Below are 25,545 nucleotides of genomic sequence, written 5' to 3' on the forward strand. Positions count from 1 at the left end.
TCAGGCTCTGAGCTCCTCGGGAGCAAACAGTGGCGTTGATCTGTTTGTGCAGCACTGAGCGCAGTCGTTCTCGCCGACCCTGGGGCTCCCATGAATCTCAGCCATCAACAAGCTCTCGCTGTCCCTTCTCTCTCTGTCCCCATCTCTCACACACACATACACACAGGCACTTGTCTAAATAGAGGCACTGCCAGACTATGCAAAGGCCAATGCAAAACTGGGATCTGATTAAGTATAATAATAATAATAATAATAATAATAATAATAATAATAATAATAATAATAATAATAATAATAATAATAAATAAAAGCAGGGAACTCCATGGACCTGCAGGGTGACTGGATGTCCGCTCCTGGCCAGCATAGTCTTGGATCCACAAATTGAGGCTTTGGGGCTTTTACTTTGCCTTGGATATAAGAAACAGCATGTGAGACAGTCGCTTGACACAAAGCCTTTCAACTGGGATATGAGATTTTCCTTATTTCCTTCTCTCAAGCCACAGTCTTGGCTAAGTCGCCACTTCCAATGATGTGCCAGGAAGGCAGAGGATGCTTGGGCTCTCAAGGTGCATCCTATGCATATGGTATGCAGGGGGTACGATTGGCCACTTGACTGGGAGAAGGAGATACATCTCATGCATCCCGTTTTCCGTCTGTTAGAAGCTGCTCACACCATAAACCTGTTTTTTTCACCAACTCCATCAAGGACCTCTTGAATCCATGAATGCATGCTTGCTTAAAATATTTTTATATATTGAAACCACTATCTTGTGTGCTTCACGGAGTCAAAGAGTGCAAACGAAAGGCTGGTACTGAAGGCAATCAGAAGTTGTGAAATTTTTACTCTTGTGAACTAACCCAGTGACCATATCTCCAAATACACAACCATGTCTACAACTAGTTTCAGGAGGTGCAACTCCAACAGTTCTATTCAAGGATATCCAGTTTATTTCCCCATTTGGTTCCTGACCTATATTGTTCCCCAGGTCCCAGGACAGCAGTGTCACGAACACTGTGTCTTGGCCTTTTGCTTTGCTAAAGAAGGGTTGCAATCAATCCAGATTGAAGACCTGTTGTAAATTGGACAAGGTCAGCCAGACTACATTTAGACAGCAAGTTTGCTCACTTGGAAAGATCTAACAGGTAAGAAATAACTAAAATCATCATGACCATGACGTTTAGAACAGCACTAGAGAAGAAGAGATGTGATTTTAATGGCACTGCTAGACCTTTGTTCTGATTTAGACCCATAGCGGGTTTAGAAAAATGATCACGTTTTGGATGTAACATCTGTATTAGCCACTCATCCATCCTTTGCCTTTCAAAATGCACGTGCCATGCGCAGACCGGTATGGCATTGTAAATCAGTGAGCTGGAAGCAGCTGTCTCCTTGGGTAGACAACTTCTCAATGTTTCAAAAACGTGTTTATCCTACGACCATATATTTGCTCAGTATCTGGCAAAGCCCCCGATGTTTTCCTGTCTCTTTCTACTATGGTATCAGACTATGCTCATTTGTTTTCAGGATAGCAACAATTTGTCAAAGTTACCTATGGCTGTGACCACAGCTCATGTTAGGTGCATCCGTGCACAGTAATTTGTGCACTCAAGCTAGCCATCCCCTTCCACAGAGCTATTTTTCGCCCTGTTTAGATCTCTGCTTCCACACTCAGCGGACACCAATATCCGGACTTGCTCAGTACATCCAAACAAATATCATTACTGGGGTCCTGTTCTGATCCTGATGTTTTCTGGAGCACTAAGAGGGACTCTGTGTCCCTTTCAAGCTCTCCGCTGCTTAGAGAAAGAGAGAAAGTGAGCCTGAACCAGCGAGCTTAGCACAGCAGCAGCGGCACACAGAAAGCTTTCCTACCTGCCTCATACCCAAAATGGAACCGCACAATTTATATGGCCATTAGCTGAAAGGTCTTGTCTCCTGGCAGTTTGGTTTATCCCTCTAAACTCTCTCTCTTGCTTTTTGCTTCTTGATTTTCTTTGGCATGCAAAGCGATCCCGGAGCTGGAGGACAAAGGATAACGCTCACAGCTCTGCGTTCAGTAGAATTCAAATTTACTCAAGCTTTAAATTGGAGCCGTAATGAACACTCTCTCTCTCTAGCCACTCTAATGAGATTACCCAGCACACAGGGAGGGCTGGGCAATGAAATGACATGCTCTAACCAAAAGCAAGTCCATCTGAAACACTTTCTGCAACCTGAAACACAAAACTGTTCACACCTTGCAAATCAAACCCGGATGCAGGTGCAAAATGGAGGGAAGAGGAAAGCAGGGAAAGAGTGTCTGCATGGCACATTCCCCGCACACCCAAAAATGCTATTGGAAGCAGAAAATGAGGCCATTGCCCAGGAAATTTTCCCTATACTGATAACAAGAAGGGGTGATCCCTATCACAGTCTCCCAGACCGAGACAAACGAGGCCAAGGACTGAAGTGGTGAAGAAAGACTCAATCTCTTCTTAGGCAGGAGACGGACCTTTGGGCCTGGCTCGACTGGGACAGGAGTAGCAGAAGGTGACACCCGTGCAGCCTAACACAAGGTCTGCGGCTCCCTTACCCAGCTGGGGAGCAGGAACCGGAGTGGGAGAGCCTGCCTTGCTGGAGCCAGCCTTTAACCAGCAGAGGCTTCAGAAGGTGGTTCTGGCAAACCAAGCTGAATCGGCTCCAGCAAGGCCCCAACATCACATACCTGAATTTTGCTTTCAGGCGCCTGGATATGGGTACCGTAAAAGTGAGCTCCTCTTGTAGGGGGAAACAAAAAATCACTAAGAAAAGTTATATAAAAGTATTATTGATGTGGAACAAGACAAACAGAGCACAACTGCTAACCAGAGTTACACCCTGGTTTTCTTCTCCCTTCTCTGTAGGTATTTCAATTGCTGCTTACAGGCTGGAAATGACTCTGACATAACATGGCATTTCCCGGGATGACAGCGTGCTGGGTTAAACGAGAGCGGATGCTGTTGCTTCTTTACTCCAAAGCACATGGTGGCTTTTACAGCACACAACAGACGAGCAAAACCCATTTTGGGCTGGGCTGGGAAGGTGAGGGAAAGGGAGATGTCACTAATGGACTGATCCTCCCCCACAAACCCAGCCTGAGCGGCAGCCCAGCCTCCCCAGCCCTGGCACTTTGCATTCAGGGGGGTAACTCCCATGGGAACCGAGGGGGCTGGCGTCATGCGCCCTCAAACAAGGGACTGTCTGCTTCTGACATGAGAAATGGGCTCTTCGCCATGCAGACTCTGCTCTTCCTCCTGACCCTTGGCCACAGACAAATCACAGCCACTTCACTCAGGTTAAGGGTCCTCTAACTGGGAGGCACATCCACAAGGAGGTGGAACACAAGCTTTGGCTTTCAAACTCTTGTGAAGACAGATAATACAAATTTTAAACTTGACATCTGATCGTCTTCCATTCATCTAGGTTTTTATGAATCTCTTTACCTCCTCTCAACTCACTTCACGTGTCATTTGCCTGACAGCAAAGGAGCAGGTAATTCTGACATTTAATTTCCATTAGTTTGAAAGGAAACAGATGGTGTTCAAAACCTCTTTATTCCAGGAGTCTCTGTTGCAGCTGAGAAGTGCTTATATTTATAATTCATAAAGATGGGTGTCTTGAGTGCAGAACGATTGCTTGTCATGTTTTTCTAGCCTTGGTATTTCTAGCAAAATACATGAGCAAATCTTATTGCATAAAATAACAAGTCCCTCAGCGTTTATAGAGGCCACATTCCTCCTCAGGGCTGGGAAGGGAGAAGCGTTATCCTATTTCACTGCACGCTGGTTTCAGAGGGAGTGCGATACTTCACAGGAGTGCTGGGGGTAAAGGTGGATGGCGTTATCCGAACCTAAATATTTTGCCTGGCTTCACAAGGGTGCAGGTCTCCCTAGGCTGTTTACACATGCTCCATCACTGCTATTGCTTCAGCAGTGGTTTTATTTACCAAAAGAGATTTCCTTAAAAATACATTTCATTTTTCTGAACAGTGGATTGCATCTCCCAGTTTCATTGCTTTTTATAGCAGAATCCTGCAGTTTCTGTTGAAGCTAACAAAGACTGTGTGCTTTCAAAACCAAGCACATTCAGTCCCTAAATCACAATTCTGAATTAGAGCTATTGCCTAAACAACTCAATGCTGAACACACTGCCTGTATCAACCCTGGCTAGTCCAGCCTTGTTGTACTGACTCATCCAGGCATTTGCAGCAGTGAGTCTGACACGGTGAGTTTACACATGAGAAATCAGGAATTTCTGACCACCACCCATGCGGTTTAACCAGACTGGTTATTTTTAAATTAATGAGAGACTACTTATCAAAGTGACCGAGACAAGTCAGAACTACAACCTGGTTGTAGTCAAAATAACCTGCTCTGTAGATTTTCCCTAAACTTCTTCATACAATCACCTATAATTGCTGTTGTCAAATAAATGACGGTTTCATTCTTTATTTGCATAAAGCTTGGCACAATGTGTACAATATTGTTCAACATATGGATTCATCTGATAGCAAGACCAAAATAACCTTCCTATAATGCAGCCAGGCTTCATGGATCCAGCAGCACCCTCAGCCACAGCTTGCACTGCTTTCGAGACAGCAAAGAACTGCACTGACGAGAGCCACTCTCATGCACCTGCCATTTGCCGTTTCACCTTGCCCATGGATTTAAAACACTGGCAGTTTCACAAAACTTAATTTTATAATTTTCTTCCAAAGGAAAACAGACTGTCCAGCAATTTTTGACTTACACTAAAAAACATACACATTCATCTTCCATATGTATGGACACATACCAGGATTTGTACTACTGATGAATTTTTTCACATCCTGCTGGAGTGTAATACCTGCCCATGTTCATCTTTTTGTCCATCCCTACTGGGAATCCTTCTGCCCAGGCACGTTGCATCTCGGGGTTGTACAGAGAGGATTACCTCCAACAAGCAGGACAGGTCACCAGCCACCCCTGTTCAGCATCTCGGTGTCTCCCAGAGTGATGGCTAGCTCAGGAAGAGGTGGCCTGTGATGGCTCCTCTCCAGTACACATGCCCACAGGACCACTGAGGAAAGGACTATTTCACACCATCTTTCCCCTCTCCGAGAAAGAAAGCACATACATATCCATGGCTAATCCTGCTTCTGAAGCAGTTACAGCTCAGCTGAGACCTCAGACTGCTCTTCCAGAGTATTTGGGTGTTCCTACCAAAACTGTCTCCACGTACTCCACCAGGACTCGGTTTTGTGCAGAGGAGGTATCTATTGCTGCATGCACAGGAGCAGTGGCAAGGGCAGGCAGTGCAGTGATCTCCTGGACATGCTGCTCTGTGACCCCCACATGGGCACTCAGTTACCTCCCTGGCAAAGTTCTGCCACAAAACCACCAGTGATTTCTATTCACTTCAGCTGTACAAACACGGGGTAAATGAAGCAGAGCTCTTTATCTCCAGCACTGTACCTCTCTTTCCTTCCCATGTCACCGCCACTTGCAAAAGCACTCATGAAAATGAGCAAACCCAACTTCTCTCTCAGATTAGAAGTGGGTATTCAATGGAGAGCTTTGGGTGTGCCCTGGCTAAAGAATGCACTGGTGGCAACACAACTTCTCTGTGAGAGTTGTGGAGATGCAGAGGATGGATGAAGGCAGGCATCAGGGAATAATTAGAAATGCTGCTTTCCTATTGCTGCAGTATGCTTTGGCCACAGGGACAATAAAGCTCGCTGTGAAATGATGATCAGACAAAAGAATTTAAGAGGAGCACAGCAGGGAGCACAAGCTGTTGGGCATGAAAAAAGGGCTGGGATCAGCTTCTCTGCACTGGGTTGTCATAGCCAAGGTGAAGAAGCATCACAGGGAGGATCTGCAGCTCTGCCCAGCTCACAGGGTCTGAGCCCCATTTTGCAAACCGTCCTGCCAGATGGCATAATCTGGGCTTACTGTGCGACCCAGCACCTGGGCTCCCACTTGCAGGGAAAGCTGAGAGGTCCCCCCTGTTCACAGCTCCAGTCACCAGTGGTTCCAACACCTTTTGGTACTCAGGGTGTCCCCTGCCCTGATGGTCCTCCCTCCAGGGGCCCTTCCTCTTCTCCATTTGCCCTGCGGTAGATGAACCCAATGTCACACCCATTCTGGGGAGATTTAAGCCCAAAAGAACTCAGCCTGTTGACTGAAGCCAGCGCAAAAGCCCATCTTCTCTCTCAAGAATTGAAATGCCTTTATGCCCTCCCTGTCTCTCCTGTCTAGATCAGAAACCAGACAGGAAAAATGATGCACGCAGATACAGGGGGAATACACAGACAAAAGCACAAACATGCTGCTTTTGCCACCTTTCAACCAGGGAGAGACCTGTCACTAACAAGAAAGTTCTGAGCTTGGTGTCCTTCAGTTTGTAGCTGAACTGCAAAACACGCAAACGTACATACAAGCGATGCATTCCCAGGCACCGTGCACCACAACAGACCCAAGTTCCCACTTCTCATCACGCTGTGCTTTCTCCTTGGCAGTGGTGGTACATAGTTTGAGAACGGAAGCTATGAGTTTGTGAAGAACCATTTGTCTGGTAAAGATGATGCACAACCAGCTCCAGTGTATGTTGTGATGGACCCACCTCCACAACAAAGGGGTAAAACCATGGTTCCCTGCAAAGCCCCAAACCCCCTTGCCACTGGGCTTCAGAAGACACTTCACCGTATGTATGCAGGTTCCCCAGGACTAGGTCACAGGGAATTACAGCTTTTGTGTAAAGTGAGAAAAATGACTTTGCTTGTACTACTTACCGACTTCATCCCTGATCTTTGCAAGCTCGACTCCTGACTCCTTTATTTTCACAAGGGCATTTTCATTCTAAGGAAAAAGAGAGAGAAATATGTATAGTCCCCAGGTTTATCCCAGATAAGCACTTTCACATGTTCATTGAGTAAAACAGATTAGATTGATTCCTCAGATATTTTTTTTCCACTTTTTTTTTGGCGAGTGGCATGGATTATAATGAACTCATTCAGTTTTTAAATCAAGCTTAGGAGCCACAACTCACTGGCTACAAATACCTTGTATCTCTATGAATGCATATACACACACTCAGGTGCATAGGGCAGCACAGAATACTCTATTTACTCCTATGTATCTAAAAAGACATTTCTATTTTTCTATCATTTTGTGTTCGATCTGTGCACCATTTATGGCTGGACTGCATACGTACAAGATGGTTTTACTAATTCTGGTAAAACACTTTTATCTACTCATGCCTGCATTTAACCACCTCCAGACGTAGTGATAAGCTCACACCGCCAAATTTGAAGAGCAGATTACTGTACTTACACCGTTCTAGGCATGGTGGGCATACCCATACAGACACCACTAACAGCCTCCTGTTCATGCCTATTTCCACATTTATTTCTGATATTTTAGTTTCTGTAAAGGACAAGAGCTCCTTTCCTTGACCTACCTCAAAAGAAATCTGAATACTTAAGGAATCAAAGCAGATGAGCTGGCCAAAGGAAAATTAAAACATATTTATGTTAACAATGCTAAGGTGTTATTGCTAAAACGCAAGGACTTTGTCAGCATCTCACGAGTGCTGTGCAAACTGACAAAGAAAAACCTCAGGAAATTCTCCTGGAGTTTGGTTTAGTACAATAAATCCCGGCATAACGGTTCAAACATAAGGGCACTTCAAATTGGAATGTATCCTGAATCACATTAGGAAGAAGACAAAGGAACATATCCTGCTGGGAAGATCACCAATGATTAGGAAAACTAGATCAGGCTATTATAAATATGTCCTAGGTTAGAAAAGGCCAAGAATATTTCAAGGACACTACAAAAAAAAGCATATTCAAGAGAAAAGACAATGTAGTAGTAAATGGAATTAGAAAGAGTCCTAGAAAGTAAATCTTTTGGTAATAAGCAAGCAAGGCTAATAAAAATCTAGGGCACAGAAAGGATTAGTTCAGCAGCAGGATACAGAGCAGGTAGGAGAGCATATTAACTCTGTTTTACCAAAATGAAAGTGGAAAAAAAGAAAGATTTCAGAGCTTAATGTTTCTGCTTATTTTTCCTGCATCTAGTTTTTAACTCTGTAAAGGGAAATAACACAACAGCTTTATTTTTTGTAATAGCAGGAAATCGGAATCTGGAATTTAAATTAATCCTTTACACACAGCCCTTCTGGGATGATTTCTACCAGATCCAAGGGACACACTTTGAGGAAGGTTTTGCTGTAAATAGAGCAATTAACTGAGCTGGTTTGAGAGCCCTGGGTGCCTGAGGAGAATCAGGCGATGTGGGCATCTTTCTTATTCAGTTATGGGCAGAAGCCAGGCACGCAAGGCTAGGCTCCTCCGAGCAGCCAGCTCCATACATTGCTGAGTAATGCCCAGGGCATTCTGTGCCAGGACTGCAGAGCCTCCCGTCCTGACCGACTGCATTAGGCTCAGAATGAAACAGAGTGGGTTGTTTGGGCTTTTTTTTTTCTTCTAATTAATATAAAATCTATGAAAAAATAAAAATGTCTGGATAAATATAGGCTGGTATGTTGAAAAAACATAGGCCTTCACACAGATTCCCAGACCAGCAGTTTTACAGATATAAGGTTTCCCCTTTTGGAGAACATCGCTGCATCTGCTCATACTGCTTGTTTAACTCACTAGAGTCATTTTAAGAAGCATTCTTGACAGATTGCCAGGACTGGTGCCCTTGAAGGCGTGTGCACAGGGATATACTGGATGCGGGGCTTGCAGATTGGAAGCACCCACTCAGATTACCAGCTCCCACTATTTGAAAGAAAAGCCATTTAAAGCAAGGGGCTCTGTATAAACCATTGCCAGCACCTACAGATAAACAGAACTCAGTGGAATTGTTACTATTCTACTTACGTGAAGAAAATGAAAAGCAAGTAAAAAAAAAATCACACCCTAGGGGAAAAAGAAGTTGTTAAAATTTTGATCCCCCAGAAGAAATATTACAGACTCCTTTTTTTTTACCTTATGTTGTCTCTTAGATAGAATCACAGAATCATAGAATTGTTAGGGTTGGAAGGGACCTTAAAGATCATCCAGTTCTAACCCTCCTGCAATGGGCAGGTACATCTCCCACTAGATCAGGTTGCTCAGAGCTCCATCCAGCCTGGCCTTAAAAACTTCCAGAGATGGGGCATCCACAACTTCTCTGGGCAACCTGTTCCAGTGCCTCACCACCCTCATGGTGAAGAACTTCTTCCTAACGTCCAGTCTGAATCGACCCATCTCTAGCTTTAATCCATTCCCTCTAGTCCTACCATTACCCGACATCCTAGAAAGTCCCTCACCAGCTTTCTTGTAGGCCCCCTTAAGATACTGGTAGGCCACTATAAGGTCTCCTCGGAGCCTTCTTTTCTCCAGACTGAACAACCCCAACTCTCTCAGTCTGTCCTCACAGGAGAGGTGCTCCAGCCCTCCCTGTTCATCCAGGCAGGTCTCCTAGCATTCTTTCCTGCCTTCCTCTTTGTCAGTATAGTTTGCTCCTGAACACGGAGAAGGTGATCCTTGAATACTGACCAGCTGTCCTGGGCCCCCCTTCCCTCTAGAGCTTTGTCCCACGGCATTTTGGCCAGCAGATCCCTGAAGCGATCAAAGTCTGCATGCCTAAAGTCCAGGGTCGTAAGCTTGGAACATATCCTCCTAGTTGCCCTGAGGATCTTAAATTCTATTGCTTCGTGGTCACTGCAGCCAAGGTTATCCCTGAGCTTCACATTGGTCACCAGCCCTTCCCTGTTGGTGAGAACGAGGTCCAGCATAGCACCTTTTCTGGTTGGTTCCTCTACCATTTGGAGGAGAAAGTTGTCATCTATGCATTCCAGGAACATCCTGGATTGTTGGTGCCTTGCAGTGTTGTCCCTCCAGCAGATGTCAGGGTGGTTGAAATCCTCCACGAGGACCAGGGCCTGTGAACGTGAAGCCACTTCTGTCTGCCTATGGAGGGCCTCATCTGCTTGGCTTTGCTGGGCCGGTGGCCTGTAGCAGACCCCTACTGTGACATCACCTTCCCCTATCTTCCCTTCAATCTTAACCCATACACTCTCAACCAGCTCATCGTCCTTCCCCATGTGGAGCTCTACCAATTCTAGCTGGTCACTGATGTAGAGGGCAACACCTCCTCCCCTCCTACCCTGCCTGTCCTTCCTAAAGAGCTTGTATCCGTCTACCCCTACATTCCAGTCATGGGAATCATCCCACCAAGTTTCAGTAATAGCCACTATGTCACAGTGGCCCTTAATTTATCATGTTTATTGCCCAAGCTGCGTGCATTCGCATAGAGGCACTTCAGCTGGGCTGGCCCTGTCACCCTCTTGCGGGAATCCCCCTTGATTCCCTTGGGGTGTCCTGGTGCGTCGTCTCTGGCTTGCCTTAGGGCAACAAGTTGAGAGCCCTTACTAGGACTCCATCCCTCTGCCCCTGATGTGCTGCCCCACTGTTTGTCACAGGCAAGCATGACATTATTGACCCCTTCCCCCTTCAAATCTAGTTTAAAGCCCTATCAATGAGGCCTGCCAACTCCTGCCCCAGAATCCTTTTCCCCTTCTGGGATAAATGCATCCCATTAGCTTCTCGCAGCTCTGGTGCCTCATATACCGAGCTGTGATCATAAAACCCAAAGCCCTGTCTACAACACCAGTCCCGGAGCCATGAACTGACCTGTTGACTCCTCCTATATATTCCCTTGTCCATCGCTGATGTCAGAGGGATGGAGGAGAACACAACCTGAACTCCTGATCCCTTTACCAGTTGCCCTAAGGCCCTGAAATCTCTTTTAAATGATTGTGAGCCTCTCATTGCTACCTCATCACTTCCCACCTGAAAGACCAGAAGTAGGTAATAATCTGAATGGCTCACAAGGGTGGGGAGTTTACCTACGATGTCCTTTACCCGGGCACCAGGGAGGCAGCAGACCTCTCTCTGAAGCGGGTTCAGTCTGCATATTGGGCCCTCTGCTCCCCTCAGCAGGGAGTCACCTACAACAATGACCCTTCGATTTTTCTTTTCAGGGTCAGTTTTGATGGTTGGCCTGAGGTGAGTTGGCCTTGGAGGCTCTTCTGCAGAGCCCCATACCTGTTCTGCAAGGGCACTGTAGGTGGTGCACTTCTTAAAGGAACCTGCTTGCTCCGTTTCTTTCTTTTGTTCCATCGGACAGAGACCTGTTCCCATTGACCCTGCTCATGTGGGTTACTACGGGACAGCTGGGGGGCTTGCTGGTGAAAGGATATGGAATCCTCTGGTCCACTAAGAGTTATGTCCCGTTCTGTTTTTGTAGAGAGCAGTTTGTGGAAATGGTCAGTTTCCCTCTCACTCTCTCTGATGTTCCTCAATCATAGAATCATAGAATCATAGGATCATAGGGTTGGAAAGGACCTCTGGAGATCATCTAGTCCAACCCCCTGCCAGAGCAGGGTCACCTGGAGCAGGTTGCACAGGAACGTGTCCAGGCAGGTTCTGAATATCTCCAGAGACGGAGACTCCACCACCTCTCTGGGCAGCCTGTTCCAGTGCTCTGCCACCCTCAAAGGAAAGAAGTTCCTTCTCATGTTTAGGTGGAACTTCCTCTCTCAATCTACTCAATCTATTCACCTCTTCTCGGAACTCCATCTCTTCATCTTGGAGCTGTGCCACCTGGCTGAGCAGGTCATCAACCTGCTCACACCGCACACAGCCATGGTCAGCATTGTTGTCTGCTGCCAGTGAAAGGCTGTGGCATTGCTCACAGCCTCTGGCCTGGATACCAGCATCCATCCGGGTGGGTGCTGGTTTGTCCTACCCTTAAGGACATTTGGTGGTGAGACCCTCTCCAGGACAGTGGAGAATCGCCATGGTACCAGCTTAAAATGCTATCCCATAACTCAGGCGCCAGCATGGACACCACCCTACCAGAACAGTGGACCTCCTGGCTGCCTCACACCACGCTGGGCCTGTGGTCTCCAGAGCAGCCTCTGGGGCTATCTTGAGACACTGGTGTTGGCACAACTGAGGTGCCTTCACTGTCATGTCCCTACCCTACCAGTACTTCTTGCATTGTATTTTATTTTGGTTAGAGCTTTCTGACTGCTCTTTGGGACCTCACGTTTATGTTTCCTGGGAGGTCAGATGTGCAAGGGTTGCCCTCAGTGACCAGGCCTCAAATAGCCCCTCATTCTCTGGGGGTTCTTTTAGAAAGCAATAACACGAGTCCTTATCTTCCTCTTCTGCAAGACAGGCAAGGGGCAGTTTTGGCTAACCTTTGGATCATCCTCATGGTCTCCTGGATGCTCAGTGAACTTACAAACCCCTGATATTTTCTGTTCCTGTAACCTGCTTTGTCAGTGTAACATGACAGATTTGGTTTGCACATGTTCTTGCAAACAGTGTAAACACAATGCTAATACCAAATGAAAAAGCCTGTCCTCGTTACCATCAATGTGGCTCTGGAGATAACCAGCACTTCAGTGTCAGTGCAGCCAGGAAATTGGGAATGCCAGTGCTTAGGAAACCAAACATGACAGTAGAGCAAAACTGGATCTGACATGAGAATGTAAAGCTATCAGGTCCAATGCTGCAGTTCATATATGTCCAATGTCAAAACACCAAAGCAACTAGAAAACTCACAAGCATGCGAGGAAAAATCTGCCAAAACAAATGTGTAAGAAGCCAAATTAATGGGATATCCCATTGAATTAATCGATCTTCATTCGTATTTATCTCAACAAAGTTTGAAAGGGAAGGCGGAGTAAGCAGGAACCTTTGTTGCCCTCCCGAGAGTTTTGTGTCGAACAGGTTCAGCGTATCAAAGGAGCTTTGTAGGCTCCCTTCACCGGGCACGGGTGTGAGTACAGCCACTGAGGGTGAGCACTAAGGGCCAAAGGCTCAATGTCCATACTAATGACACAGCTGTTTCCCGTGGGTGAAAAGGTCATAGATGCTGTAAGGAGATTGTGAAAATATCTGGCATTTCAGTGTGACAGTTCAATGGCAAGGGAGAAAAAAATTGCTTTGATGTGATCTGGGATTAATTTTTCTTTTTTTTGGTCAAAATGTGAAACCAAAACAGTGGCTTTTGTACAAATTAAAATGTTGCATTTATTTTTCAGGTACTTTTAGTGAATGACGGATTTCATTATTGCTTGGAAAACTGATGAGAAAGGTTTTCCATTGGCTGCATCCCAGGAAATGACTCTGATACTGAAGTAATTTTCATAAAATAAAATTACGCTCATGATGGAGATGAAGGAAGCCTTCTTCCTCATACCTGTACTCTACAACACAATGATTAAGTCTTCTGTCTGGAATATGTCCTGTCTCCTCAGACAGAAAGAAAAATAGAACAACACGTTTGTTCTATGCTTAAACTACTGCGCTGTTGAATAGAAGACACAGTAGCAACTCTTTTTCCTATCATCAGCTTTCTAAGGTACAGACCTCCCAGTATTTCTGCCACGAAAGGCTCGGTGATGGACTGCATTTCATCAAGCAAAAAAGACACTGAAAATTGCACTTATGTATTCTCCATTCAAGTCAAAACTCCCTGAGGACAGACTGAGGTATGACTTATATTGGTGCGGTATCTGAGCAGCTCCAGAAAAACTGGCAGATAGCCAGGCAGGTAGGCAGAGAGGTGGGAAGGAAGGAGGAATTTTTCTTTCTCATATTTGATCAGAACTTCCTATGTTGTCCAATGTTGTAACAGTGGCCAAAACTTAGCAGTGTAGTTCAGAAAAAGAAATCTGCAGGACTTCGAAATAACTGCATGTGAGGACCTGGACAAATAACTTGGTAAAAGATGCCATGATGCAGGCCTGAGGATGGTCAAGACACTGGTGTTGTTCAAACAGATTAAGAAGGGAAGTAGTCATGAGGGCTTGGGCGAGAGGAAAGTCTCTGCTTTAGTTGCCTGGAGCTTCAGCTAAGAGCTAGGCATCCTCGAGGATACGCTGTCAGGGAGACTGGTCAAGATTTTACTTTAGACCAGGAATAATTGTGGGATGGGGAGTCAGAGTTAAGGTTTGCCTTAGTATATCTCTCCTCTGAGAACTGCAGACTACCTGAGAGATACTAACTCATTAGAAATGCTAATTAATTAAACCTCCATGTACTTATTAACAATAGGTAAGCAATAGTAGATCCACTGCAAAAAATGGGTCAGATCAGGCAAGGAACATCAGAAAATTGCCCAGACCCACATAGGAAGTCAACTGCAGCTAGGGAGTAAACATGGGAGCTGGAATTACCTCCCTAAATCAAAATGTCTCTCCTCCCTGCCAGCTTACATGCTTGCGTATATTCTGAGGTCCAAATATATGTACTGTATCTCCACAAACACCTCCCAGTTCTCTACGATACCTTCTAAAAATATGCACTGCACACAGATGCTCTGTGGCTCTTGTCATTAAAACTGCTCCTTCAGAACAGCTTTTCTGTATCCAATGCTTTCACAATATTGAGGGGAAAAAAAAAGAAAAAGACTGACCTGCAAATGGTGCTTAGTCACTGTTGTGCTTTTTTCAGTTCCCTGGGGCAAGGACTTATATTATAATTGGAAAGAGAAGCATATACATTGGGAAATCTCTTGTACCAATAAATATTTCAGTCGATACTTGCAGAAGCAATAACCGAATCCCACTGCAGATGATGTTCAAAATGATCTACAGTCTTCCTTCAAAAAAGAGGTGTTCTAACACTCCTGTTTCAATCATGCCAGTTATCAGGTAATCCTCCCTCATAATACTCTTTAGGTTAAAGTTTACAACCACCTAGATATCCCCCAGTGACTGTACTTTAACAAGTTTTATATTAAGCCATACATTTTTTCTTAACCTGGTTAGTAGCGTATCTCAAGCTATATTTGAATAGATTATTAGGTTAATGGAAGACACTATCAGCTTTTCATTAGACCAAGTACACGAATAGTTTTAAAAGACAAACTCTAGCAAAATATACTGCACAAGCATGTGTTTCTGCGAAGATATTTTCTATTAAGCAAATTAAATGCATTAATTCATTCTCTCCTTCCTTAATACTTAAAATCCAGGCATATATCCAGAAGAATAACATGAAAAGCTATGTGTTAGAAACGTCCCGCAACTTCTCTCACACACGCCTATCTCCTGCTACCTGTAGCTACGTACTTACCTCCGCACTGACATATATTACACGACCCATTTTGGTGCCTGGAAGTTCGATTGGTTTAGATTCACCCTGACATAAGAAAACATGTAGTTTTGCCTTGTTTCCTTTCTAGGATGGAGGATCAGTCCCCATCAGAAAGGAGGATCATTAGAGAGGTAAAACCTCAGGACAGCTAGAAGTTGAAAAAAATCTCTCTTCAAACTTTAAAACTCTGTGCAAGTTCCCTTTCTAACTTGTACTCCACAGGGTTATTAAAAATGTATGAAAAGCATAGCAACAAATCAACCCAGCTGTTACTACAGAAGATGCCGGTGGTCCCTCCTTGTGTCACGAAAATCCGACCCTTACGTTTAGGCTGCAGGATAAAATTATGTAAGGCACCGCAGTGCGTGTGAAAGCGACAGTTCAGACTTGTCCCTGGTGAACCAGAGCTCTGCACACCGTAAATAAGCCGAACATCGCTCCCCACTCGGCCACCCCGGGATGCGCACACACCACTGACTCCAGCTGGAAGCAGCGGCACAGGCTTAATCACGGCAACGGCCGCCTTCCTGCCCTTTCCCTTAAGGATAAATTTAAAAGTACCGTCTCGTCCTCGCACCGAACGCAGCAAAACATCTTGGAGCAGAATTTGCCCATCCTGGCAGGACTGCCGCCAGCCGGCCGCACTGCCACCCGCCTCGCCCGGAGCCAGACGATGAGCCCCGGGGGCGATGCCACTATCAAAAAGGGGATGTCGCGGCCCCGCACACCGTGGCCGGCCTGATGCCGCCGGGGGATGGCCGCAGCGGCGGGGCCGGGGGTCGCGGAACCGGGAGCAGGGAAGGGGCAGGGGCAGGAGAAGGAAGGGGAGGGTGGCCGTTGGTGGCTGCCGGCGGCTGGGGAAGATCAGCGGGTGCGGAGCGGCAGAGCAGTCACCGGCGTGGCGGAGGGCTGCCCGCTGCCGTTCCTGCCGCCGCACCCCGGTTTAGAATCACAGCATCATAACGGAGTTACGGAACCGACCAGGCTGGAACAGACCCTTACGGTCACCGAGTCCAAACGTCACCCTACCGCTGCCAAGTCCACCACTAAGCCGAGTCCCGCAGCGCCACATCTACCCGTCTTTTAAATACCTCCAGGGGTGGTGACTCAACCGCTTCCCTGGGCAGCCCGTTCCAGTGCTTGACGACCCTTTCAGTGCAGGAATTTTTCTTAATATCCAAGAGGTTTGCTCAGGCGTCTCCCGAGAAAAGGGGGTCCGCTCGCTTGCCCAGAGCAGGGCACGTCCAGCAGCGCCGTGGCGGGAACGTGTCGGGGCGAGCAACGGCCGGGAACGGTTTTGAAACTTCTCCGCCAAAGCCGCAAACGCGCTGAAATCCGGCAGCGCGCCCGGGCTCCCCCCGGGAGGCGGCTCTGGCTGATTCTCATCTTCATGCCGCATTCACAGCCGCTGATCGCTGCAGTCCCCGTCCTCCGCAACCCTCAACCGTGCCTTTAACCCGAACGTCTCCCGGCTCGCTGCCGGCGCGGCTGCTCGCCCCCACCGCTCCCCAACCGATCCTCACCGGCCCCCTTGGTCAGCTTAGGTCCTCTCGGAGAAAGTGAACCCGAACTCATTCAGTTTAAATTAAGCCACACCCCCACTCGCCCCGCACCGGTCCCCACCGGTCCCTTTGGTCAGCTTAGGTCCTCTCGGAGAAAGTGAACCCGAACTTATTCAGTTTAAATTAAGCCACATCTTGCAGGTCAAGGTGTGCAGCATTAAGGTGAGAAAAGACCCAAACCGAGAAAACAAAAGGAAACCCGAAACTATTTTAAAGAGCAGTTCCTCGGTCAAAAGCACAAAAATGCTTTTTGTGCTTTTGAGGATGAAGAAAGACGGGTCTCTCTGGTGGGAGCATTCTCCAGGTTGGAGGTAGGTTCCTACACGGACAAGTTTGAACGTACAGTTGAAGGCACCAATGCCTATGGGATTAAGATATAGAAATGGAAATAAGCATAACCGATACAGGAGCAAAAAGCTTAGCAAAGCAGGCGTGTCATGGGAGAGGACAACACCTATACCCAAATTCTAGGAGAACTGGCACTTTAAACAGCAGGTTCAGACCAAAGTTTTAAATTATCAACTCTTTCTTTATTTTAAAATGCTAGAGTCAACTGCCTGATTTCAGTGGCATGTGGCACTTGATTCGCATAGTGAAAGGAACAATACATTAAAAAAAGAAAATTGTCAAGCACAACAAAGCACCAAAGGCATATAGATCCATGACAGTGCAGGCTGCTGCTTCTGTACACCAAAAGAGTTGATATTTTTAGATGAGGGCCCTATGTAACCCTCACCTACTGGGGATCAAGTGACTTCAGATATGGTGCCAACCACAAGATTGGTCATTAGGCTGGGAAAGATGGGGAATCACTGAAGAAGCGTTAAGCACAGAGGAGCTGTTTGGGGGGAGATGGCAAGGAGTTGCCATAAATGGAGCTACTGGGCTGAGCAGAGACCATTAATGGAGCTGTTCAAAGATCAGTCCTTGGGGCAAATTATAGAATCATAGAATCATAGGGTTGGAAGGGACCTCTGGAGATCATCTAGTTCAACCCCCCTGCCAGAGCAGGGTCACCTAGAGCAGGTTACACAGGAACACGTCCAGGCAGGTTTTGAATGTCTCCAGAGATGGAGACTCCACCACCTCTCTGGGCAGCCTGTGCCAGTGCTCTGCCACCCTCAGGGTAAAGAAGTTCCTCCTCATGTTTAGGTGGAACTTCCTATGCTCAAGTTTGTGCCTATTACCTCTTGTCCTGTCCCCGGGCACCACTGAAAAGAGCCTGGCCCCATCCTCCTGACACCCACCCTTTAAGTATTTATAAGTGTTGATAAGGTCCCCCCTCAGCCGTCTTTTTTCCAGACTGAAGAGACCCAAATCCCTCAGCCTTTCCTCATAAGAGAGGGGTTCCAGTCCCCTCATCTTCTTGGTAGCCCTTTGCTGCACCCTCTCCAGCAGTTCCCTGTCCCTCTTGAACCGGGGAGCCCAGAACTGGACACAGTACTCCAGGGGTGGCCTCACCAAGGCAGAGTAGAGGGGGAGGATGACCTCCCTCTACCTGCTGGCCACACTCTTCTTGATGCACCCCAGGATGCCATTGTCCTTCTTGGCCACCAGGGCACATTGCTGGCTCATGGTCATCCTGTTGTCCACCAGGACTCCCAGGTCTCTTTCAGCTGAGCTGCTCTCCAGCAGGTCAGCCCACAACCTGTACTGGTGTATGGGGTTCAATAATAAATAATTATGTTCATTAATGACACTGGTCAAAAATTAGAGGAGTGCTAATAAGATGCTGGGATGCAATGTCTGTCAATGGGAGAGTCAAAACACCATTCTTGTCAAGCTGGATGATATTTAGGGATATAGTAGTGGTCATGAAAAGAAATATAAAATACTGGGAAGTCCAGGGTCACAATCATAGGGACAAATAACAGGAATTTCAAGTAGAAGATGGACACTCATCAGCTGGAAATAACAGCAAAAAAAAGAGTGTTGCTTATTCAATCATATGACTAAGAACTATGCCTATGGTACAGCTCTGAATAAAGCACATACAACCTTAGGCTGTAGGAAAAAGGGTAGAAGGGAATTTAAATGCTTTATGGAGATCTCACCTGGAACTACACACAGTTCTGGTCACCCGTGTTTTGGGGATATCAGTTCTGACGCAGACAATATATAGCCTATAGCACTGGAGAGGAAAATAAAAGTAAAGTTGAAAAAGGATAGCTTTCTATAAATACATCAGGGAGGAGAACACTTGGAGAGGGAGTAGTTCAAGGTCAAAAAATATATTTACATAAGAATAAAGGGGTGTGAACTTGGACATACCTAAGTCAGTCACAAGAGGTTCTAAAACAGTTCTCTGCTAGGTACAGTGGAAAAGATAATGACTTTTAAACTGAAATTTGGTAACTTTATGGAAGAGCTTATAGGATTTGGTTGCTTGAAAGAGGAAGGGACTGGATTTGATGACCCAGGATGAACTTTGGTAGCCTTATGTTCCTATCATGAAATACTGCTTGTCTGTGCATTGTCACTGATACATTGCTACATATCTTGCTGATGGTCCACACCCAAAATGTGAGCGTTCCGCTGCCAAACTGCTTTGCATGGAGCCCTGGCCAGCAGACCTGGTCCACACTGCCCTTCAAGGCAGGAAGGAGAGGTCTGTGGATAAGAGAGACCCACAGGGCCCGGGAAAACCTATGCCATTAATTAAAAAACACCCTACATAAAAGCTGTATCTTTGTTTCCTTACTGGAAGCAGAAAATACAGGTAAGTCCCACAAAGAGGGGCATTCCTTGTTACATATAGGATTAGCAACAGGGATAAGAAGAAAAAAGGCTATTAAAATTAGATTTTAAAACATCAGAATAGTAGCACACAACAAGAGACTTAACAGGATATGATTTACAAGGTATTGAGTCCTCCAACGTTTATTGACTTCAGTGGAAACACGATGTCGTTAGCACCTCACAGGGTAAAGTTCCTGGGTAATTAAAGCCCAAGGAGGACAACTATATTTTCTTAAATGTCCCAGGGGAATTGCTTAGTCTATAAAAAATGTATTCTAATGGTAAAGAGGCATCATGGGCAGTAATCTTTCCTGCACTGACAGAATCAATGCTTTCCTCCATGATGGGCATAATATAATTCCTATTTACTGTGCAGGCAATTCCAATATTTTACATCTATCTGAACCAAACTGGGAGAGACAGAGTTTAATTAGCCTTTTTTTTTTTTTTTTAAATTTACTAGGGTCCCCAGATGGACTGCATTATTTTCTATAACTCCATAATAGTCTTTATGAATCAGTGCATAGCACTATATATAATTTCATTTGGATTCTAGACATATATTCTAACATATATAAGTAGCTTTGGATTCTTAACCTTTAGTATCTGATGTTTCCTTACTTTATGGAGGCTGGCTACCCTTTCTAGGAGAGATATAGAGCTTTCCCTGGATCTTCACAGTGCTGGTCTGCAAAGGTTTGGCAAGTGTGAAGATGGAGACCCATGGAGGAAGACATGAGAGGGGAAGACAGAGCCAAAGTCTTGGGAAAGCTCTGGGAGATAAAGGTAGTAACACTGTACTATGTGTGTCAGTGAGCAGGAGAATCCTTAAATGAACTTTGTATTATTCATCTTTTATGAAACACTGAAAATGCTTGCAGAGAGGCATAGCATGTGAAGTACGTCAAACAAATATTTAAATTAAGCTGAATAGAGAACAGTCTGAGGGCAAGAGCAGGAAAAGACAGTACAGGGAACCTCAAGGGACACAAATTGGTTTGCAAGAAGACTGTCAGCTCTGGGAACAGGTTGATGGGACAGTATCAGTGGTTATGGCATTAAACACAGGAAACTAGAAGAAAGCTGAAGGAGACAATGGTCAGAAGTGAGGACCAAGAAGAATGAAGAAAACGCCATAGGGATATGGAGAGAGATAATGGGAAGAGAAGGCTGAAGGGGAGCATACCACAAGCTGAAAAACTGCTTCACCTGGAAAAGAAACCAAGGCATGGATTCAAAGAAGAGATGAAACAGAGGAGGAAGGAAAAATTGTTCCGAAGATGGCGTTTCAGAGGACAAAGGGCTATGCAGCGGAGAAGGGAGACAGGGAACAGGAGACTGCAGGAATGAGGAGATAAGGAGAGACGTGAAGGTCAGATTCAGATGACCTGGTGCATAACCGAGACACCGCAACTTCTGTGATGTCTCAGCTCTAGAGGGTGACGAACAAGTCAGGCTGTCGGCAACTGCTGCCTCCTGGTATTCTCTGCGGTCAACAGCAAGAGGCGATTGTGACACCAACATTAAGCACCTCGAAAGGATGATGTGAGGAGAAGCCTGGTTGGTGGCATTCAGCGAGGGCCAGGGTTTTGTCTAAGGCAGTGCTGGGGTAGGGTAGAACAAAGCTATTCCAGTAATGCATTTTGAATAGGAGGCTCAGAAGATGATGGAGTGGCGGTGGTGTGCCACGAATTATCATTCATTACAAAGATGGAAGAGCGAGATGGGGAGAAGAGATGACCATTGCTGCCTATGCAATTACCACAACCTATTTCTCTGCACATACTCTTTTCAAACACTGTTAATTATATCTTGTGTGACAGAACACGCAGGTGGACTTCCTCAGAATTTTGATACCTACAGGAGAGAAGTCGAGTATACTGTGAGAACTGCAGACAACTGGGCCTCAAAGCCTGCACGCCATTGCTAAAGGTATTGTTAATTTTTCAATGTCTGCAAGCAGCATAATTTGGAAACAGTCTCAAATAGTCCTAAATTCTCTTTCCAAATTTTGCTTATTGAAAGCACTAGCCAAATCGTATTTCTGTGAGCGCTTGAAACCAATGAAGGTGAGTGCGGCTGTCAAAGGCGGGGATTTCATCTTCCCCTCTCATGGTCACTTGTTTTGTCCCTGTTTCTTTCCTTACAGTCACACAAGCGTTTGGGCAGTGAATCAGATCAGGGTTAAAACTAAACCAGGGAGAAAGCGGCAAATCTGGGGAGAGACAACCTCCCTAGCGGAGGGAGGGCTTCCCTGGGACAAATGCATTTGTGGAGTTCACGTGACAACCTCCACACTCTGCTGCCAGCTGGGAGGAGAGTCCTGTCACAAGACCCTGAACCCTTAATCTTGTCAGACTAAAAGCCACAGCAGCCCAAGGAAATAAGAAAAGCAAATACATTCACTATTACATTTCATCTTCCTTGTTAGAGGTGCATTACAATTTTTCTCTGATGCGGCTCTGTTGTTAATAACATGGTTCTCCACATTGGTCTTTAGACATACACATGTAATGTATTATTTTCCAGGTTGGGTCTGTTATTTCTTTTCTTACCTAAATTTAAAAAGAAATTATTCAGAAAAGGCAGTATAGTGATTTGGGGATTTCTGAAGATATGAACAGTCAGTCGTGAGTTTCAGCTAGATAATTCAGCTCGAGCTGAAGGTCATGCCTGATGTCCCCAGAATGGCAATTTCCCTCGGATTTACAGTAAATTTCACGTTTTGTGTATTACTCAGTACCATGAGGTTTTAATGATCCTCAGGCAACTTATATGGAAGCAAACATTTTTTTAATATAGTTTTTCAATTCTGCAATTACACTATTGTGTATCTGGAAGAATAGAATGTTTACTCTAGAATTTAACAAATTAGCACGGACTACACGCTCTCTGTTTCTCAAGTGAGAGAGCCCAGCCAGCCGACTCCATTTTTAATTCAGTTCTCATATGAAAAGAATGTGAGGATCTAAACAGAATTCCTTCAGACTTTTGTTATTTCTGCTAGTGTAGCCTCGGCAGTTGCCGAGGAGATCAGCTCCAGTGCAGGTAAGTCTGTGCTGGGGAAGGAAATCACGGCAAAGAAACGGCCAGGGGCTCGTTTTTGAGGCTTTTAAAGCCAGGAAAAGGGGCCAGCCCGAGCCGGTACCCGGCCCTTCTGGGGGGCGGGGAGAGCTGAGGAGCCGAGGGCGGAGCCACCACCCCCGGCGGCAGGTGTTAACGAGCAGAGGGTGGGACCACTCTCCCCCCTCATAAAAGAAACCCATGAGCTGCAAGTGGGCGTTCCCTGGGTGTGACCCGAGGTATCACCCAGGTGCACCACAACGAGAGTGTACTTCCTGGGCTGGAGAAGGGGGCGGCCAAGCAGGGTGTGACACACCAGTCCAATCACAGCGGTCTGCACAGCAGTTCGTGCAGGACAGAGCTGAAAGACTGCTAACCCGGCTAGGTAGTGATGGTAACTACTCGCAAGATGACTGTGGTGTCCATGAGCTCCACAACCACCAGGTCTGATGCCGCCTCTCAGACGGAGCTCTTGTGGGAACGTGCTACCACACAGACATCGGGCTGTAGGGTATGCCCTGCTCTTACGCCAGTGTCGGATGGCAATGATGGGCATACCTGTAGGAGATGTGCTCAGGTAGAGGATCTTCTCCAATTAGTCATGGAGCTCAGGGAGGAGGTAAGTAGGTTGAGGAGCATCAGGGAATGCGAGAGGGAGATAGATTCCTGGAGTAGAATCCTGCATCCCATGACAGAAACCCAGCAGACAGATAGAACCCCTGCAACAGAGAGCTCCATATCCTCTCTCACCTCAACTGAAGGCGGTAACCTGGAGGACAGGGGGCAATGGCAGGAAGTTCCTGCGCGGCGCAACAGGCGCTGCACTCGAGACTGCCCGATGACTACCCCATCTTCCCAGGTGCCATTACTTAACAGGTACAGTGCTCTACAGAGGAACCTGGATGATGACGAGCACAATATTTCTCCTATTTCTCCTACCCTGGAGCCGTCAGCAAGGTCTAGTCAGACCTCCCCCTGCATCAAAACCTCTGCGGTAAAGAAGAAAAGACGGGTCCTTGTCATAGGTGACTCATTACTGAAGGGAACAGAAGGCCCAATATGCAGGCCGGACCCGGTACATAGGGAGGTCTGCTGCCTCCCTGGGGCCCGGGTCAAGGACGTGAAGAGGATGCTTCCTTCCCTGGTACGGCCCTCAGACTACTATCCACTTTTGCTCTTTCAGGTAGGCAGCGATGAGGTAACAAGAAGTAGTCCAAGGGCAATGAAGAAAGATTTCAAGACCCTGGGACGCCTGGTCAAGGGATCAGGAGAACAAGTTGTGTTCTCGTCTATTCCCCCAGTTGCGGGGAATGATGAGGGGCTAAATAGAAGGAGCCAGCAGATCAATGCCTGGCTTCGAGCTTGGTGCTGCTGGCAGGACTTTGGCTTCTTTGATCATGGCCTGATCTACAAAACGCCTGGCCTGCTGGTAACAGGCAAGAATACCTTGACCTCTAGGGGAAAAAGGGTTCTAGGACAAGAGTTATCGGGGCTCATTGCGAGGGCTTTAAACTAGATTTGAAGGGGGGTGGGGATGGTACTGGGCTTGCTGGTGAGGTGCCAGGGTGTAGTTGCTCAGCGCTCGTGGGCCGGTGTGCCAGTATTTCTGAAAGCCAGAAGGCACACCACATCTCAAGGGTCAAAACTACACACACAACTCCCTCTCTGAAATGCTTATACACCAATGCACGCAGCATGGGGAATAAGCAGGAAGAGCTGGAGGTCTGTGTGCGGTTGCAGGGCCATGATCTCATTGCAATTACTGAGACGTGGTGGGACAACTAGCATGACTGGAATGCTGTCATGGATGGCTATGTCCTTTTCAGGAAAGAAGACCAGCAAGGCGTGGTGGTGGAATTGCACTCTATGTGAGAGAGCATTTGGAATGCATTGAGCTCTCACTAGGGGCGGATGAAGAGCGGGTCGAGAGCTTATGGGTGAGGATTAAGGGACAGGCAAATATGAGGGACACTGTTGTGGGTGTTTATTACAGGCCACCTGATCAGGATGGGGAAACTGATGAGGCTTTCTACAGACAACTGAAGGTAGCCTCGCAATCGCAGGCACTGGTTCTCATGGGGGACTTCAATCACCCCAATATCTGCTGGGAAGACCACACAGCCAGGCATGCACAGTCCAGGAGGCTCCTCCAGTGCATTGATGACAACTTTTTGACACAGGTGCTACAGGAGCCAACAAGGAGAGGAGCACTCCTGGACCTGGTACTGACAAACACAGAGGGATTGGTGGAGGACATTAAGGTTGGGGGCACCCTAGGTTGTAGTGATCGTGAAATGATTGAGTTCAGGATCATGGGTACTATCCACAAAACAACAACAAGAAGTAAAATTACAACCTTGGATTTCAGGAGGGCTAACTTTGACCTCTTCAAGAAACTGCTTGGAGAGATCCCGTGGGCTAGGGCTCTGGAAGGCAAAGGGGCTCAAGAAAGCTGGTTGATATTCAAAGACCACTTCCTCCAAGCTCAGGGTTGGTGCACCCCTAAGAGAAAGAAATCGGCCAAGGGACGCAAGAGACCCGCATGGTTGAGCAGGGAGCTTCAGAAAAAGCTCAAGTGGAAGAAGGAAGTTTATAATAAGTGGAAGAAGGGACTGACCCCTTGGGAGGATTACAAGAATGCCACCAGAGCGTGCAGGGATGAAACAAGGAAAGCCAAGGCCGCCTTGGAATTAATCCTGGCTAGGGACATCAAGCACAACAAAAAGAGCTTCTACAAGTATATTGGAAGCAAAAGGAAGACCAGAGAAGTTGTAGGCCCACTGCTGAATGAGGCAGGAGTCATGGTGATGGAGGATGCGGAGAAGACAGAGTTACTGAATGCCTTCTTTGCTTCGGTCTTTTCTGCTCGGCCCAGCCCTCAGGAGTCCCAGGCATTGAATAAAGTAACAGGGAAAGAAGAAGACTTCCCTTGGGTTGAGGAGGAGCGAGTGAGGGACCAATTAGATTATCTAGATATTCACAAGTCCATGGGCCCTGATGGGATGCACCCAAGA

General features: G+C 46.5%; 1 protein-coding gene across 7 annotated transcripts in view; it reads right to left on the bottom strand.

Moving 5' to 3' along the window:
* MTUS2 (microtubule associated scaffold protein 2) overlaps positions 1-25,545 on the bottom strand; it is a 322,218-nt gene that overhangs the window by 21,864 nt on the left and 274,809 nt on the right. For all 7 annotated transcript variants that reach the window (XR_012584761.1, XM_074568409.1, XM_074568387.1 and 4 more), the window contains one exon: positions 6,792-6,858. Coding sequence is in view for 6 of the 7 variants with exons in the window: in XM_074568409.1 (XP_074424510.1) it covers positions 6,792-6,858 (67 nt within the window). In the remaining variant the exon portion in view is untranslated. The remainder of the gene's footprint in view (positions 1-6,791; positions 6,859-25,545) is intronic.

Source organism: Larus michahellis, chromosome 1 (genome assembly GCF_964199755.1).
Source record: "Larus michahellis chromosome 1, bLarMic1.1, whole genome shotgun sequence".
In the NCBI taxonomy this organism is placed as follows: domain Eukaryota; kingdom Metazoa; phylum Chordata; class Aves; order Charadriiformes; family Laridae; genus Larus; species Larus michahellis.